The sequence below is a fragment of the Notamacropus eugenii genome, chromosome 1 (genome assembly GCF_028372415.1).
Source record: "Notamacropus eugenii isolate mMacEug1 chromosome 1, mMacEug1.pri_v2, whole genome shotgun sequence".
In the NCBI taxonomy this organism is placed as follows: domain Eukaryota; kingdom Metazoa; phylum Chordata; class Mammalia; order Diprotodontia; family Macropodidae; genus Notamacropus; species Notamacropus eugenii.
Window position 1 is genome coordinate 495,570,699 of NC_092872.1, and position 19,871 is coordinate 495,590,569.

Here is a 19,871-nt window from a genome sequence, read left to right on the forward strand (position 1 = left end):
CTATTGTGCTACAAGAAATGATGAATAGGCAGACTTCAGAAAAACCTGGAAACACTTATATGAACTGATGCTGAGTGAAGTGAGCAGAACCAGGAGAATATTGTACACAGTAATAGCCACAGTGTGTGAGGACTGTTTTTAATAGACTGAGCCTTTCTCAGCAATGCAAGGACCTAAAACATTTCCAAAGGATTCATGATACAAAATGCCATCCACATTCAGAGAAAGAATTATGGAGTTGGACTACAGAATGAAGCAGACTATTTTCTCCTTTCTTATGTTTTGTTTTTCTCATGGTTTCTCCCATTCGTTTTAATTCTTCTATGCAACATGACTGATGTGAAAATGTGTTTAATAGGAATGCGTGTGTAGAACTCATATAAGACTGCATACCATCTTGGGGAGGGAGGGAGGAGAAAGGAAGGGGAAGAAAACTTGGAACTTAAGGAAGTGATTGTTGAAAACTGAAAACAAATTAATAAATTTTGAAAAAAACAATAACTAGCATTTATATATCACTTTAAGGTTTCAAAGTGTCACACATGCATTATTTCATGTGATCCTTGCAACAACCCCACAGCACAGGAATTATCACTACTCTCATTCTACAAATGAAGAACCTGAGACAGGTTAAGTGACTTACCCAAAGCCACAAAGGCAGTAAGCATCTGGGCCAGAAATCGAACTCAATTCTTTCTTATTCCAAGTCTAGCACTGTCTGAAAAGGGAACCTACTCTATTGTCAGCAAGTTCTCCAACATTCTCCAATATTTTTCTGCCTCCTGCCTTTACCTGAAACCTGACACCACCACACCAATTGGGATTTTTTAATGTGGGAGGTCACTTCTCCATTCTCTAACCCCCAACCTCCAGCTAATAGAGCATGAAGAAGATTTGGCATATCCTTTATTCCCCACTATTGCCTGCAGTAAGTAACACACTACACTAAGCTGCCAAATCATGCCTGTGTCTCCAAATCAAAATAACATTTCCATTTCTATATGGAAGTGTGCAATCCTTTATATAAACCATAGTAGGTTCTAAATAAGTGCTTGATGAGTTAAATGACACTTTATTCAAAACATATGTCATCCCTCAACATCCTAAAACCCTTTAGCTCTTGATGTCAGCCCAACAAATGCATACCTCCTGGACAATCTCTTCACACTTCAGACTTCACTGCTTCATAGAACAATATCACCTCCAAGATACTCAACTTGCAAATCCCATTCTCTGACCATAGCCTACAACCTATCTTTACCACTCTCTCAGACACAATCGACCTGCTCTTAAACTTCATCAATGACTTCTTGATTCTCCTTCCTTTTTTCCAGTCCATTTCCCTCACCCTGGATTCAAGTGCATCCATACACAGCCCTGACCTCATGGTCTATCACTTTATTCACCACCCAGAATCCTTCATTCCTTTACCTTCTACCATTCCTAACCTGTTAATCCTCCGTCCTGGTTAATTCCCACATCTTATTTTCCCACCTTATTCCCTAATATCTGAAAATCACTTAATAAGACCATGAAACTGAGTTGACTTAGCCATAAATCTTTACTGCACTTCAGCAATCCTTCTGTTATTTTTATTGACTGACTCTGTCTCTCATTCTCTATAGCAATGTTCTAAATCTCTTCTCCTCTTTTTGAACTTTCAACTTGATCCCCAACCTATATACTAAGTCATGCAGAAGATGACTTTAAAAAATCTCTAGTACTTAGCACAATCTCTGGCAGATAGCTGGTATTAAATAAGAGTTGATTGGTTTAGGATAACCTCCTGATTCATTGGAAAGACTGGTAGTTTATCAGAAATTCCCTTATCTTTCCTATTTTGCTTTTCAAAACTTCTTATTACAGTCACTTGCTTTCTCCCTTCCCTCCAATCACAGAGGAAAAGATATCTCTCCTCTTTATTAAGCTTCATTACTTCACAAAGAAAAAAAATGCAACTCTCTAAAGCAACAACAAAAAAAAGCGCTTATGTATTAATTATTATCCTACTTATCAATGCATGTGCCCTGTGCTCCTACTGGAATTTGGTCCATGAAGGAAGCTACTCTCCTATCTAAACTTTGAAAACACCCCATCCATAGCTTAGCAAAGCCCTCTGCATGCAGTAGGCATGTATAACTATTTGCTGAATTGAACTGAATAACTACACTTTTCTCTGGTTTCTTGTTCATATTCTGGCTTGAGTTGTACTATTGCATATTCAAATAGTTATAAAACATAGGGAGTTTAATGAATTATATTTTTTATTTGCTGTTTTAAAATATTCTCCTTTCCTCCCCCCCCAAATTATTTTTCTTTGAAATTTTATTTTACTCATGGGTCCTCATTAGAGCATTAACCTCACTCCATCAAAATCCACCCTCCACTGAACTACCTCCCACTTCCTCAGGGAAGCGAGTGAGCCTTCGTTCATGTGAGGTCAGCCAAAAGAAACTAATCCTCTTCCAAAGTTGTCTAGGGAGGACCAGTGGGAGAGAGACCCTTCTATTTAGAGCAACAGCAAGCACCACACTAGCTTTCCAGAGCCTTGTGGGAAGCAGAGCTTTGCTATGAACCCCTCATAATCCTAGAAGATACTGACCTGGTGAAACCACAGGACAAGACTAAAAGGTATAGGACATCTTGTCCGTGGGGAGAAGAGAGGAGAGTAATTGGAGGGAAGGAAATAGCTAGAAGATGTATATCTAAGATCTTTCAGACAACTGCTGAGGGAAGCTTCTGTTTACATTAGAGTTTGGGCAGAAGTCTTCTAATCTGCCTCAAAGGCAGCTGAGCAATCCAATGTCATATCTGAGAAAAAGGGAAGAATGTTCCAGGGGGGAAAAAGTAAACAATCAGCTATAGATAAAGCTTTGTTCAGTTTCCTCATCTGTCCAATGACAGCACTGGACTAGTTGATCTCTAATGTATCTTTCAGCTTTAAATCTAATGATTTGAAAGGGTTTTCTCATGTGAGGAAATCCAAAGCACAGTGGAGAGGATTTGGAGCTCCAGAGAACAGAACTAGAGAGGAATGTATGTATAGGAAATTTCAGAAATGTGAATTTCAGTTTGAAGTAAGAAAAACTTTCATAACAGTTTGAGTAGTACAAAACTAGAATGCATTGCCTTGGATGTAGTGAGTTTCCCCTTGGTCTTCAGGCAGTGGATAGACAACAGTTTATTTAGGGATGCTGAGAGATCTTGGTTGGCTTTGATGACCTTTAAAAAGAGGTTAACTCAGTTGGAAAAAAGAGGTCCAAAAAGCCAATGAGGAGAAGGAGGTTTTAAAAAGCAGAATTAGCCAAATGGAAAAGAAGGTTGAAAAGCTCACTGAACAAAATAGTTCTTTAAAAAAGAGAGTGGAGGTCAGGGAAGCTAATGACTATGAGATAAACCAAGAAGTTAGAAAACAAAACCAAAAGTTTGAAAAAATAGAAGATAATGTGAAACATCTTATTGGAAAAACAACTGACCTGGAAAATAGATCCAGGAGAGACAATTTATAAATTATGGGACTACCTGAAAGCCATGATCAAAAAAAGAGCCTAGACATTATTTTCCATGAAATTATCAAGGAAAATTGCCCTGATATTCTAGAATCAGAGGGCAAAATAAATATTGAAAGAACCCACAGATCACCTCCTGAAAGAGACCTGAAAAGAAAAACTGCTAGGAATATTGGGGTCAAATTTCAGAGTTTCCAGGTCAAGGAGAAAATATTGCAAGCAGCTAGAAAGAAACAATTTGAGTGGAAATACAATCAAGATAACACATGATCTGGCAGCTTCTCTATTAAGGGATTGAAGGGCTTGGAATAGGATATTCCAGAAGTCAAAGGAACTAGGATTAAAACCAAGAATCACCTACCCAGCAAAACTGAGTATAATACTTTGAGGGAATAAATGGTCGTTCAATGATATAGAGGACTTTCAAGCATTCATGATGAAAAGACCAGAACTGAATATAAAATTTGACTTTCAAAAACAAGAATCAAGAGAAGTATGAAAAGGTAAACAGGAAAGAGAAAACATAAAGGACTTTCTAAAATTGAACTGTTTATATTTCTACATGGAAAGGTAATATTTGTAACTCTTGAGACTTTTCTCAGTATTTGGGTAGGTGGAGGGATTACACACACACACACACACACAGAGAGAGAGAGAGAGAGAGAGAGAGAGAGAGAGAGAGAGAGAGAGAGAGAGAGAGGACAGATTGAGTTGAATCAGAAGAGATTATATCCATAAAAAAATAAAATAAAGTTTAAGAAATGAGGGAGGAAAATACTGGGAGGAGAAAGGGAGAAATGGAATGGGGAAGACTATAACTCATAAAAGAGACAAGAAAAATCTTGTTCAATGGAGGAGAAAAGGGAGAAGGTAAGAGAGGAAAAGTGAAACTTACTCTCTTCACATATGGCTTAAGGAGGGAATAACATGCTCACTAAATTTGGTATGAAAATCTATCTTACACTACAGGAAAGTAGGGGAGGAGGGGACAAGTGGGGTGAGGGGAATGATAGAAGGGAGGGCAAATGAGAGAAGGGAGTAACTAGAAGTAAACACTTTTGGGAAAGGACAAGGTCAAATGAGAGAAAAAAATAAAAACGGGGGGACAGGCTAGGATAGAGGGCAGTATAGTTAGTATTACACAACATAATTATTATGGAAGTCTTTTGCAAAATGACACATATATAGCCTATATTGAAATGCTTGCCTTCTCAGTGGGGATGGGTAGGGAGTGAGGGAGGGAGAGAAGTCGGAATTCAAAGTATTAGAAATGAATTTTGAGAATTATTATTGCATATAACTGGGAAATAAGAAACACAGGTAATGGCATATAGAAATTTATCTTGCCCTACAAGAAAAGAGAGAAGATGTGAACAAGGGAAGAGTGGGTGTGATAGAAGGGAGGGTACATTGAAGGAAGGGGTAATCAGAATGCAAGGTATTAGGGGGTGGGGGAGGGGAGACATGGGGATAAAAATTGGAAATTTTGTGGAAATGAATGTCGAAATCTAAAATTAAATAAATAAAAGAATTTTAAAAAAAGATTTCAGGTTTCTGAAATTTAGAAGTCATTTATACTGAGGTGATAGCTGAATCCAGGGCTTCTTAAACTTTTTTCCACTTGAAACCCCTTTTCATGTTTTGACAGCATTAATTGATATTATATGGGTGTGACAGCATGTGCAGTACAAAGTACAAATGTTATATGTTCAGAACCAAGGCTGCAGTGAAATAGTGCAATGTGACAGTTGCCAGAAACACCTCAGATTCATTATGCGTTTGATTATCAATTAATTTTTGTTCATTGCATGTTCAAAAACCTTATATTGTCATGACCCACAGTTTAAGAACTGCTGGACCTGAATCCGTGATAATGGAAAAGATTTCTAAGGGATAATGTAAAGTGAGAAAAGAAGGGAGCCCTAGATTGAGCCTTTAAAAATGCCACACTGTCATGGAGCAGAGATCACAAAAGGAATTAAATGAGGAGGCTTAAGACAAGCAACAGGGATGGGAAAGTTAAGTAAAGGAAATCTATATTCAGTCCTAGAGATTAAGGAGGTGGTGGTAGAAAGTTCAAAAATTTTGTTTTAAGAATCTGGGGATACTTAGCCTGGAGAAGAGAATACACAGAAATTATCTCTGCCTTTAAATATGTGAAGGACTGTCATGTGGAAGAAATTAAGCAGAAGGAAACCTTACAGCTGTTTAGAAACCATGCTTTTAATGATGATTTCTAAGGTTTTGCCAAGAATTTAAATCAAGCTTTCTGTCCTTAATTATAAGAAACCATACCCTTTCACTGTTTTGAAAACACATACATTAACCAGTCTCTATATAACCAGTCTCATAACACCTCTTCAGTTCTTCAGGATTTTTGTTTCAAAGCTTATAGCAGCCTAGCAATTAGCCTACAAGTTCTTTCACTACCCTTGGTTATGTCATTCAAAACTAAATGCTCCTTACTATTTATCTTGGTATTTAAGACCCTGGAAATCATATCTTTTCCAGCATTAAGATCACTCTCCTTGGAGGAAAACAAAATGGAAAGAAAATAAGAAAATAAGCAATAGTCTTATCTCAGTTATTGTTCCTGCTACTTATATAGATAAACAAAACAAAACTTGTTGACTCAGCATTGATCACAAGCCTCACTTTTAATACAATCTTGACATTCATTTATGGGATTATGCTACTCTTTTTTTTGCTCCTTTGCTGAATCTTCATTCATATCACATTAACCAACTATGGGTGTCCCACTTCAGAAAATTAGCTTGGGCTCTGTTTAGGACCCCCTTCTCTTCTCCCTCTATACTACTTCACTTGGTCATCCCATCAGCTCTATTGGATTTAAATTTAATCATCTTTTTGATGATGATTTTCAAATCTACCTATCTAGCCCTAACCTCTCTGCTGTACTCCAAATTTGGAACTCCAACTGGCTTTCAGAGAATTCATACTGGGTGTCCAGTAGACATCTTGAAGTCAAAATATTCAAAACTGAACTCTTTATCTTTCCCCCTAAATTCTCCCTTCTTCGAACTTCCCAGTTACTGTTGAGGGCATCACCATCTTCCCAGTTTCCTAGGCTTGTGATGTAGGAGTCATTCTTGACTCTTCACCATCTCTCACCTTCTTCTCCCCTCTCCCCACCCCATCCAATCTCTTGCTAAGGTCTGTCGATTTCACCATTCCAACATCTCTCAAATATGTTCCTTTTTCCTCCTCTGATACCACCCTAGTGCAGTCACATTACTTCATGCCTGGGCTATTTCAATAACCTAATGGTAGCTCTGCAAGCCACAAGTCTCCCTCTATTCCAGTCCATTCTCCACTTAGCTCCCAAAATGATTTTCCTAAAGCATGAGTCTAACCATGTTACTCCCTACTCAATAAACTCCAGGGGTTCTCAATCAACCCTAGGATGAAATACAAAACCTGTTTGACATTCAAAACCCTTTATAACATAGTCACCCTCCACTTTTTTGGTATTCTTACACTTTACACTCTCCCACCCATCATGTACTCTTAGATCCACTGACACTGGTCTCCTTGTTGTTCCACAAAAAAGACACCCCATCTCTTAACTCCAGGAATTTTCTCTGGTTGTGCCCCATGCATGGAATGCTCTTTCCTCATCTCTGCCTTCAGGCTTCCCTGATTTCCTTCAAGTTCCAGTTAAAATCCTATCTTCTACAAGAAGCCTTTCCCAATCCCTCTTAGTTGTGGTGCCTTCCCTCTGTTAATTATCTCCTACTTGTCATGTATATAGTTTGTTTGTATATATTTGTTTGTTGTCTTCCTCATTAGATTGTGATCTCTTGGATGGCAAAGAGTGTATTGGACCTTTCTTCGAATGCCTAGTGCTTAGCATAGTGCCTTAGTAGTAAGTGCTTAATAAATACTTGACTGACTCTAAAGTAGTATGATCACTTTCTTCATTAATTTTCACTTCAGAAATATAGTTAGTCCTATACAACACAACTATTATGGAAGTCATTTGCAAAACTACACAGATTTGACCTATATTGAATTGCTTGCCTTCCAAAGGGAAGGGGTGGAGAGGGAGGGAGCTAAAGAAGTTGGAACTCAAAGTGTTAGGATCAACTGTAATGTTCTTACCACTAGGAAATAAGAAATACAGGTAAAGGGGTAAAGAAAGCTATCTGGCCCTACAGGACGAAAGAGAAGACGGAGACAAGGGCAGAGAGGGATGATAGAAGAAAGAGTAGATTGGTCACAGGGGCAATTAGAATGCTTGGGTTTGGGGGGGGGAGGGGATAAAAGGGGAGAAAATTTGTAACCCAAAATTTTGTGAAAATGAATGTTAAAAATTAAATATATAAAAAAAAATTTTCACTTCACCTAATTCCTCTGTAATTGTGAGAATCAGACTCAGAATAGTGACCCCCTTATCACTTGCCATGAAAAATAGAATTCTTAGCAAGGCAAAGCAAGAATTTATCAAAAACTCTGTTATGAGAGAGACAAGAGAGAGACAGAGAGAAATACAGAGAGGCAGAGAAGAGACAGAGACAGAGATAGAGACACAGAGAGAGACAGTCAGATAGAAGAGAGAGACAGAGAGAGAGAGAGAGAGAGAGAGTCAATAAGTTACAATGATTGAAGTTCCTCCATGACAACTATATCCTCTCTCCATGATAGCATTGCAGTCTTCAGGAGAAAATCATCATCTATTTCTTTCTTTTGGCCCAGCAGTATTATAGCATATCCTGATGACAACATTGTTTAATTCTCTTGGTTTTTTGTTTCCCACTGAAATACTATTCACCATGTTACTCCCTACTGCTTAAATTAGTGGATTTTCCCATGTGTGGAAATACAAGGCCACTTTACCACATACCTCTTGAACAAGAGATATTTTTTGTTTGCCATATACCACTCATATAACATCCTAGCAAGCTTCAGTGAAACCTATGAGATTAAATTAAGCTCCTTGCATTAAGGTCTCTAGTTCAATTTGTTAGTAAGTCATATTCTGCTAACTGGTACATAACCATCTTAGGCATTAACGATGTCATTGCCTTTCCCAAATATTTCTTCTGTGTGTTACTAGATATCCCCGATGCTGTTATTTCCATACTAAAATCCAAAAGAGAGTCCTGGTATGGCACCTCCTCTCTTCTCAGTAGACAAGGTAACCAAGTGTTAGGGTCAGAAGATGAAAGGAGCAAGGCGCATTCTCCTGACTCTAGGGGGACCTTTTGTCCCAATTACTAAGGCATTCCTCAATTGGCCATAATTGACAGCTTCTGTTGGGTAGGAAGGCAGCAGGGGACTGAAGAACAAGTAAGCCTCAGAGACATTAGCAGAGAGTGAGGTAAGAAGAAGTTGATGTGCCATCGTCCTTTAATCAAAGACATTAGGACTCTGCTTTTATGACCATCAGCTTCAACCATCCTATTCCCCAGGGGAGCCAAAGGACAAAAAAGAAAAAGGAGAAAAAAGTGGTATTGAACTTGCCTTTGCTACTGGTTATCCATTATCACTAAAGAAGGAGCTATAGCAGTGACCTCACTGCTTGAGGGCAGTGCCTGTGTACAGGGACTTGCATTTTCAAGTTTCAAGAAAGCATCTTTCAGCTGGTTATGAATTTTTTTGTTGCAGACAAGGCACTATTTTATTCAGTACATCATTAGGTCACTTAATTTACATTTCAAATTCAATGATTTTTTTTTGTGGTGCTTTCTATCTCTACTGTATTCTCCCAATGGAAAGAGCACTACATTGGGGTTCAGGGGACCAAGAATCCAATCCTGGCACTGCCACTGTCTGTGTGACAAATTACTTAACCTGTCTAGTCCTCAATTTCCTCATCTGTAAAATGAGGAGGTGAAATCAGATGTCCCCTAAAGCAGGAGGAATAAACTCAAAGAGAAACAGACCCCTCTGGTCATATACTGCAGAAATTAACTTTATCTATGTTTTATTATATTTTCATTTATTTTGGAAACATTTCCCAATTACATTTTAATCTGATTCTCAACACTCAGGAGTTCTGAAGGTCATTTATCTACAGTTATGTGAGTTTGACACCTCTGCCTAAGGTCTAAATCTATGATCCTATCAATTCCATCTCACAGTATCCCTTTTTCTACATTCCAAAATAGTTTCTCCAAATTTTTCCTTGATCTTGATAAAAGAATTAGGTTTAGAGATCTTAAAGCTACTTAAATCTACTACGAACAATTTTTAGTGTATTTTCTATAAATATAATGTCTTTTGTTCCCTTATCCCTCCATAGTTGCTAAAGGAACGCTTTGGCCCCTGGCTGGACATCTTATCTCCTGAAAAAGCAGATGTATCTGAAAGTCTTTGCTGCCATTCCCTTCTCTTGGCTTCTATTCTACAAGCACATAGTGGCTTTCCTTACTTCCTTTAGGGCACTACTTGCTTGCTGATTTAACTCCTCCTGACATTATACCCACTGTGAGACCAGTTTGCAACTGAATAAACTAGTAGGAGATATTTTGTTTCCTCCTTGAGCTGTAGAAAGGACACCCTTGTGTGGTATTCTTTAATTCATGGATTTCTCCTAACATCTTCAAGTGTGCGATCACAGCACACACCAATTTAAAAATTACAGCTGTATAATAAATGCCCTAATGAAGCTGCTCTGTCGCTTGTCATTTGTTAAAACTAGCAGCACAAATGCATCATTTAGCCATCCCAATGTTCTGTAACAATTGCTGTTGTTATTTAGTCGTGCCCAACTCTTTGTGACCCCATTGAAGTTTCCTTGGCAAAGATACTGGAACAGTTTGCTATTCCTTCTCCAACTTCTTTCACAGATGAGGAAATTGAGGCAAATAGTGCTAAGTGACTTGCCCAGGGTCACACAGCTAGTGAGTGTCTGAAGACAAATTTGAACTCAGGAAGGTTGAGTCTTCCTGACTCCATGCCGGGCACTCTATCCACTGCTCTACCTTGCTATGATAATGGCAGTGTAACATTTTAGGCAAATGACCAGGCAACAATATAAGTGAAAAAGATCTTGGAGGAGCTAGGGAGTGGTGTTAGTGGATTGTAAGCTCAATACAAGTCAATCATGTGACATAGAAGTCCCCAAAAGCTAGTTGTGCTCTTGGGCTTTACTGATAAAGGAATAAAGGGGGTGACAGTCCTTTGTACTCTGTCTTGGTCAGACTGCTTCAGGGGTATTATGTTAAGTCCTAGGTACTATGTTTTAGAAAGAATATTGACAAGGTAGAATGCAAGGAATGTGATGAGTAGACTAGAAATTGGGTCCCATATGGATTACTTGAAGGAACTAGGAATGTTTATCCTGGAGCAGACTTAAAGGGTCATGATACCTATCATCAAATAATTAAAAGAATGTCATGTGGAACAAGGATTAAAACTTGTTCTCCTTCGCTCCAGGAAGCTAGAAGCCATCGGGAGACATTTAAGAGAAGCAGATTTTGATTTGATCTAAGAAAACTTTCTAATATGTCAATTCAGTTTGACAGACACTAAATATCTACTATGTGCACAGCACTGTGCCAGGCACTGGGAAACAGGAACCAAAATGAAAAATAGTCCTTTTCCTCGAGGTACTTACATTCTGATGATGGATACAACTTGAAGAATGGACAAGTATTCAAGTGTAGGAGGGAGAGAGAGAATGAACAAACAAACAGGGAGCCAGATTAAGCTCTGTATGTGCAGTAGCTTAAGTCAAGTCTAATGTTTAGCTAAGGATGCTGCTAAGAGTTGAATGTGAAGAAGGAGGGCATTGTAGGCACAAGAGACAACCTGCATGAAAGCAGAGTTGAATGCTGGAATGTAGAATTTAAGAATAGCTGGTAGATGGGTTACATGTGGATTAAATCAAGGTAATATGAAATAAGATTGGAAATGGGGATAGGAGCCAGATTGTGGAGGGGTGTAAATTTCAGGCTGAAGAATCTATAGTTTATTCAAGAGGCCACAGGGAACCACTGAAGATCTTTGAGCAGAAGAGTGACATGATCAGAATTGTGCTTTAGAAAGAAGATTATTTTAGCAGTATTATTGAAAGTGTGTTGGTAAATGTTTAACAACCAGCTCTTGAAAGGGGAGGAGGGAGCGTGTACCATGACATCCTTTTAAGTTTAATCATCATTAACATTTTCACCATCATTTTGTTAAATCTAAACAATCAACAATAAATCAAACTCTGATTTGTAGTGTTTGCAGTTTTCTGAGGTAGAATTACTCACATTGAAAATCTAACAATTAGGCTCTTGAGAGACTGTTTAAGATGACTTCAGCAAGCCTCTAAATAATGGAGGAGAACCAGCAATCAGGAAGGTATTGTGTCAGGCCACAGGTAATGAGGACCTGTGGCAATAGAAGTGGAGAGAAGGGAACAGCTGAAACACACAACATGGAGATAGAAGCAATAGGTCTTGGCAACTTATTTAATGTAGGTGGAGGAAGAAGGACTTGAGAAAGAGGAAAGAATCAAGGTGGTGAATGTGGATACTTTATAAAAGTGGAATGAGTTGCTCTTAGGCTCTCTATTATAGGAGGTCTTCAAGGGGATGCTGGATGACAACTCACTGGGAATGTTGTAGAGATTTTTGTTCATGTATGGGTTTGACTAAACCACCTCCGAGATGCCTTCTAACTCTGAGATTCTGTGAAGTGCCACACACCAGGAAGTCTGTCCCCAGTCTCACACCCCAGCTCCCTCTCCATTCCCTGAGGCCACTCAGCTGACACAACTGAACTGTCAAATTATCTTTTCTCTAAGAGACCAGAATCACTGCATGCCAGAGCCTCCTTTTCTGGGTTTGGAAAATTTTTCTCAGTGGGTATTTATGAAATCAGAAGAAAACCTACATCCTACCCCCCCCCCCCAAAATTACCACCTCATGGCTAAACCTCTGATGTCCTCTCTACACTTTAACAGACTTCTTTCTAGCTGAAGACATGTACTACATCTCTGAACTCTTCTAAACTGGCAGTACCTGCCAAAGTTTGAGCTCCAGTGATATAATCTTTGACCACTCAGGATCACTTCCATGACAAGATGGAGGGGACCTTCAGTGGAAGTGACCCTGGGTTTCATCTAGTACCTCCATCATCAAAGGAAATGAAGTTAACCTGGCAACACTTGTTCTCTTGATTAATACTAGAGGCAGCTAGGTGGCACAATGAATAGCGCCCTGGAAGTCAGGACTCCAGGCCCAGATATGGAAATTCAGCCCATGGACAGGAGCAGAAGTATAAAGTGAGTTTTCTTCCAACATTGTAATTCAACAATTCTACTTTGACTTCTTAGGAAATGATCTAAATTATTCATTCAAATATTTTATTCTCAGAGGTTAAAAAAGCCTTAATTATTTTCTGGTGATTCTTACTCCATTTCCATGTGTGTATATATATGTATGTATGTATGTATGTATGTATGTATGTATGTGTACATGTATATGTATATATTTAAAAACCTCCCTAAGCATTATGCTCAGTCTCCCCCAAAACCACTTTTTTATTTTTAAGTGGCAATTAGCCACTATTCCCATTCCTTCTCAAACAGTTCTCTCCCAAAGTAAATGTCCAAACTAAAGCAGTGGATTGCTTTGTGCAACACTCCATCAGTCAATGGGTATTTATTAAGCCCCTACTATTTTCAAAGCATGACAATATTCATCTCTCAGCAATATCATTGACCTGTCTTTTGCAAATATAAATTCTCCTCAGAAGAATTAGACTTCTTCTTCTCTTTGGCAATATCTCTTTCCCTCTCTTTCTTACCATTCCACTCTACCTTACAAAAGGGAAAGGGGTCAGTCCTGCAGAGAAAGGAAGCCTGTTTTGAAAATGAAACTCAAACGCTTCATATCGGCAAGACAAGCTGAGGAAAGTGGTGATCATAGCCTGGTATGGAAAGAAGGAAACAAGCATTTTTTAAGTGCCTACTATGTGCCAGGCAATATGCTAAGTGTTTTATAAATATCTCATTTTTTCCTCTCAGTGCTAATATTATCCCCATTTTACAGTCAAGGAAACTGAGTCAGAGAGAAGTGAAGTGACTTGCCCAGGGTCACACAGATACTAAGTGTTTGTGGTGGGATTAGAATTCAGGTCTCAGTGACTCCAGGCCCAGGGCTCTATGTCCTGTGTCACCTAGCTATCTCTGGATTGATCAAAAACAAGTGTTGCCAGGTTAACTCATTTCCTTTGATGATGTGACCCTTGTGACCAAAGGTTACACCACTGATCTCAAACTTTGGCAGGTCCTTCCCATCCAGAAGGGCTCAGAGATGTACTGTATGTCTTCATCTGCATAGAAGCCTATTCAAGTTCAGAGAGAACATTAGAGGATTAGCCATAAATTGATAATTTGGGGGGGGGGGGTTTGAAGGTGGGGAGGGAATGAGAGAATGGAGGAGGTCTCAGCAAACTAATAAACTATTTCTTCAGGTGTGGAGAGATTTGTCTGCATCTAGAAAGGAAACACTTGTGTTGAATAAATCACATTTCCTTGAGGTATAGAATCAAGTAGCAAAGTGAGGGGAGGAAGCTAGGCGGCACATTGGGCTTGAAATCAGGAAGACTCATAGTCCTGAGTTCAAATCAGGCCTCAGACACTTTCTAGCTCTGTGACCCTGGCCTTACTCCTGTTTGACTCAGTCCCTCATCTGTAAAATGAGCTGGAGAAGGAAATGGCAAACCATTCCAGTGTCTTTGCCAAGAAAACCCCAAATAGGGTCACAGAGAGTCAGACATGACTGAAATGACTAAACAATAACAAACCTAAGTAGAAAGAGCTGCTTGTGGACTGTGGCTATAAAGACTTAAAGGATGCTTCCCTGGCAGGCCTGGAAAAGGCACTCATCAGACATCTCAGATCACGTAAGCAAAGATAGAGGTGGATGTATCACTTGCACATTGGAAAGCTCAGCTTTACTCTGAGATTGTGAATTCTACGGGTATCCTGCACTGGAATCCCACAAGGAAAACCAGGAAGTTCTTGGGGATGTAATCTCAGGAAATAAAATATGACCAAGCCTAGTGATGAGCAGACCTTGACTTTTGCTGCTATTGAATATTTTTCTCCACTGAGGACAGAACAAGAGAAAATAGGTACATCCTATGACCCGAGGGTCTCAGGTTTGACAAGAAATTCTTTTGTTTCCTGGGTCAAGAAGGCTAGAGGAAAGCTCGCAGCAGGTTGTGTGGTTCTCTCATAGCTGAATGATGGAGAATCATGGAAAAATGGAATCAGAACTAGACAGGAGCTCAGAGGTCATCTAGTCTAACATGCTCATTTTACAGATAAGGAAACATGGCCCAAAGAGACAAAGTCGCTTGCCCAAGATCATATAGATAGTTTAAGTGTCAAAAGCAGGATTTGCAGTCACACTAACTGAACAGACATGTAGACATGGATAGTTTGCTGAAATCTGCCTCATTGGTGGGAGCGGGGAAGATAATGATGACGAAAATGAGGATGCTGAAGATGATGATGATAGCTAGTGTTTATATAGTGCCTTAAGTTTTATAAAATAGTTGAGGCTGAGAGTCCAATAGCTTGTAGGTACAAGCCAGGAATTGGGCTCAGGGCTTCCTGACTCCCAGCCAGTTGATCTAACCTGTATGCTTCCACTGAGCTGCCTCATATCTAGGAGACATGCTTAGAAATGGCAAAATACTAGAACAGAAGACTCTAGGAGTGAAATTTGTCTTCCACTGTGTAGGTTTATTAGAGGTTTGTTATACATCAACTGTGGGTGTTTTTATGTTTACTAATGGAAGCTATGGGGTCTCTCTCCCTGGGGAGGTTAAAAACAGAAGGAAATGTGCTGGCATGGCTTAGGAGGGCACCTTATCTTAAGGAAAGGGGATATAAGATGACATCTGCAAGACCTTGCTTACTCTACATGTATTTTGTGATTGAAAAATAACATGAGCATGTTCCTGTCAGCTGCTGCTTGGCATTCAAAGGTCCTCTTAACTTAAGAGGTGCCGAGCTCATGAATCATCCATTGCCCTTTGGTCATTCTCTGGAATCCTGGGGCTATTCCCTGGCCAGACCAAAAGTGCTTGTCATGGCTCCTCCACAGGAATCTGAAGGATGACCCTCACTCTGTGGAGGGGCTCCAGGGAGCTCTCTCCTGCTCAGGGGATTCTGGGATGGGCGTCCCCTCCATCTTCCTCTCCTCACCTTGCTCAGCTTGCCGGGGATGCTTTTTGGGCTCTCGCAGCTGCTGATCTTTTCTCCGTGGGTCCACCTTTGACTTAGCAGCTCACCCCGGAACTCATTTTCTGAGGGTTTAAGAAAATACAGGGTCAGGACATGAAAATAAGTCATAGGACTGCCAGCCATGCTAACTTAGTGGGGGATTTGGCTGGTTTTTTCCTCTTATTCTTCATCATTGGTACTGAAGCAGGGTAGGCAGCAGTAATACCTAGACCACACTTCCAAGAACTGGGGAAGTTCATCCTCTAGGTCAGGGATTCCTGACCCATCAGGGATATGCCAACAGAAAGGGGGGTGAGTTCAGGAACTCTGTGACTGGTCTGAGGTCTCATTGCCTCCTCACAAGACCCTACCTAGCTCTGGAACAGGGCAATAGTGTGGCTCAACTCTGCCTTCAGCCAAGCCTTTCCAATTAGAGCTATAGGATCATAGATTTATATGGATATAGGGCCTTATGGGTCAATTAGTCCAACTCACTCATTTAATAGATAAGGAAAGTGAGGCTCAGAGAGATTCAAGCAGAGCCATTATTTCAAGTCATGTCTTCAGCCTCCAAATCCAGCTTATGTGTCCTTGGGACAAGAATTCTAGGTCCCAGGTCCACTGCATTTTGACTCCGGTGTCTAACTAGGACATCAGGGAAAGAGAGAAGTCCAGCAGATCTTCAAATTTCCTTAGGTGGGGATATTTTTAATGGGCATTGTGGTTGAATGGAAATCACACTGGTCTTAGAGTCAGGACACCAGGCTTATAGTGCTAGTTGTACTCACTAGCTGGATGACTTTGCCTCATTTTTACTACTTTGCATGTCAGTTTTCTCATCTGTAAAATGAAGTGGAAGAATTATACAGCCTCTACAGGTCCTTATGGCACTAGCAATCTATGATGCTAAGATTAAAAAGGACCATGTGAGGAGCCAGGAAGAATGGTGCATATCAACAACAACAAAAAAAGACAAACAGACAAAAAAGAAAAGAGGGTCATGCCTCCTAGGACCCTAGGAGGTTTGAATAAAAACCAAAGCGGACTCACAATATATGAAAACCTAGACCTACCAAATGAAGAAGTTAGGAGGCAATTATTCATTTTACAAATAAAGTCTTCACCGCAAAAGAAAAAAAATCTGAACAATTCCTTTAAACAGGAGACTATTGCATTTAAAAAATATTAGCCTGTTTACGAAATTTAGTCAGCCTACAACTTTTCCGGAAACACATTTATCTAGAAAAGTGGGGTCTCCCTATATGCCTCTTAATGATTGGACAGGTCATTGCCTCCCTACAACAGAGGTTTCTGAACACCTTCATCACCTACTTTTGAACCTTTTCTCTTTCCCTTAACTCTGTATTTCTGACTCTCTCTAGGCTAAGGCATCTGGTTAATATTTAATTCTTCACATAAATTCACACATCTGAGCAGAGGACAAGCCCATCGGGCTGGACATGACAAAGAAACACATTGTGTACCTATTCCCTGCACGTCAATCCATGTTTCCATGACAACTGGCTTGCTTCGGCAGCTTTGAAAAGGAGGTCATTAAGACAGCAACAATAAAAACAGGAAATGAATATTCCTTCATTTTGAGCTTTCCTCTTCACCTGCCTTCCTCCCCACTGCAAAGTGAGTTGGGTACCTGGGAATGTAACCAACTTATGCAGTCAGATGCTCTGCTTCTCTGCCTATTTATGTCTTCAGTAGTTTTTATTTCTATCACAATTAACTTGATCTGCCCACTAGCCCACTTATATCCATGCCCCAAGTCCCCAAAGAACTCACAGTGGGACTCAGAACAATCATCATTTGGGATGCATGGAAATGTACTTAATTGCATTAAGGATGCCTCATTCTTAATTAAGGAAGTACAAAAATGATGAAATGTCAGACTTAGTTGGCCAGAAGATTAAAGAGTAATGTTGCAAGATCATTAAATTTAAATGTCAAGAGAAGCAATGAAAGTGAAGTCTTGGCTCTATAGTAGATGAGTAAGGCATATATATATATATATATAGATATAGATATAGATATAGATATAGATATAGATATATAGATATACATATATATATATACATATAGATAGATAGATAGATAGATATAGATATATATCTATAGATATAGATATAGATATAGATAGATAGATAGATAGATAGAGATAGATAGATAGATAGATAGATAGATAGATTTGTATATGTAAAGCACATTGGGGCAAAGTGAATAAGTGAATAAGTGAATAAAGCACCAGGCTTGGGTCAGGAAGACTTGAGTTCAAATCTGATCTCAGACATTGAATAACTGTATGATCCTGGGCAAGTCACTTAACCCTGCTGGTCTCAATTTCCTCATCTATAAAATGAGCTGGAGAAGGAAATGGCAAACCACTCCACTATCTCTGCTAAGAAAACCCCCAAATGGGGTAATAGAATCAGACACTACTGAAATGACTGAACAGCAGTAAGGTAGATATATGCTCACCTTTCTTGTTTTGTTTCCCTTTGTCCTCATCTCTGCTATATACTACAGTAACCTTACGACAAACTTTCAGGCTTCATGTGTTAAGTCAGAAAAGACATGTGACTTTGGCTATGGCTCTCAGGGACCTCACAGGGGAACCAGGCCCTGAGGCTTGAGAGGATAGAGGGTAAAAAGAGGTGTTCTACTTGAAATTATCTTATACACTGCAGCTGAGAGTAGATACCGTCTGCATTAGGGTTTGGTAGGAATGTATTAAAAAGCAAACATTGGCAGGCTGGGTTCCACAGATTAATAGCTCCCAGTATAGCAAACAAGCAGTTTTCATGGTTGTTTTCCATGAAAATTAGCCATGAGAGCCACCAAAAAGAATCACGGGGAATTGAGGATCTTGTTTCCAATGAGTATAGAAGACTAGAAGAATTTAACAGATGATAGATTATGATTCTATTTATGTTAGTAACAACTAACAGCTACATATGCAAAAAGCAGAGGTTATTCTCTCTACTAAGGGAGTATCCAGAAGGAGCAGTTCTATAATTATTCCCCCACCACCCCCACCATCATCACTGACATTTATGTAGGAAGGAAACAGGCACTCATCGAGTATATACTAAGTGCCAGACACTATGCGAAACTCTTCATAAATGTCTCATTTTACTTCCACGACAACCCTGGGACATAGGTGGAATTATTACGGATGAGAAAACTGAAGCAGACAGAGGTGAAGTGGGTCACACAGTTAGTAAATGTCTGAGGCCAGATTTAAATTAGACTACACACTGTGCCGCCAGGTCCAGTACTCCGTCCACTGAGTCAACTCACTGTCTCATGTAATGCTTTAAAGTTTGCAAAGAGATTTATTCTCACTTGACCCTCACAATACCCTTAAGAAGAAAAATAAAAGACTAGTGGGATCTGAATGGAGATTGAAGCATACTAGTTTTCACTTTATTTTTCTTGTTTTGTTTGTGTTTTCTTTCTCAACATGACTAATATGGAAATATGTTTTGCATGACTGCACATGTATAACTCATATCAAATTGCTTGTCTCCTCAGTGAGAGGGGAGGGAGATCATTTGGAATTTAGATTTTTTTAAATGAGTGCAAAAAGTTGTTTTTATGTGTAATTGAAAAAATAAAATACTAAAAAGAAAGACTAGAATGAGTGCTTCAAAGAGAAAACAAATTAGAGGATCAAATCTTAGGAAATCACTGCTCTAGAACTGAAAGAGACCTTTGAGAGTATCTAATCCAAACCTCTCATTTTACAGATGAAAAAACTGAGGTCCAAAGAAGTAAAATGACTTGTCCAAGGTAACGTGGGTATTAAGTGACAGAGGCTGGTTTGGAACCTATGTCCTTTGACTTCAAAAATAATCTTGAAGAAACAAGGGAGAATCATAACTGAAGGCCTGAATATGAAAGAGGTTTGAGAGTTAGACCCTTTGGAAAGGAAGCTGACTCTTGTACTCCCAGAGGTAAATATGGTGGATCCTTGGTTGGCTTAGGACAGGGAATTTGGTAACAGCCAGGGGAAGAAGAAACAAATAGGTGTAGCTGAGGATGACAGAGATAGCTATTTGTCAATCTCAGCAACAACGTAAAAGTCAGTTGTCTTCCCAGGGCATGTATCTGGGACATGACAGAGATTCCTCCGATTTTTCAAACCTGATGACCGGTAC

General features: G+C 39.4%; 1 protein-coding gene across 1 annotated transcript in view; it reads right to left on the reverse strand.

Annotated features, from left to right (window-relative positions):
• The window catches only part of MYT1 (myelin transcription factor 1), a 197,244-nt gene that overhangs the window by 117,729 nt on the left and 59,644 nt on the right, over nucleotides 1–19,871 (reverse strand). The window contains exon 2 of the mRNA XM_072633218.1: nucleotides 15,685–15,785. Within this exon, the coding sequence (XP_072489319.1) occupies nucleotides 15,685–15,785 (101 nt within the window). The remainder of the gene's footprint in view (nucleotides 1–15,684; nucleotides 15,786–19,871) is intronic.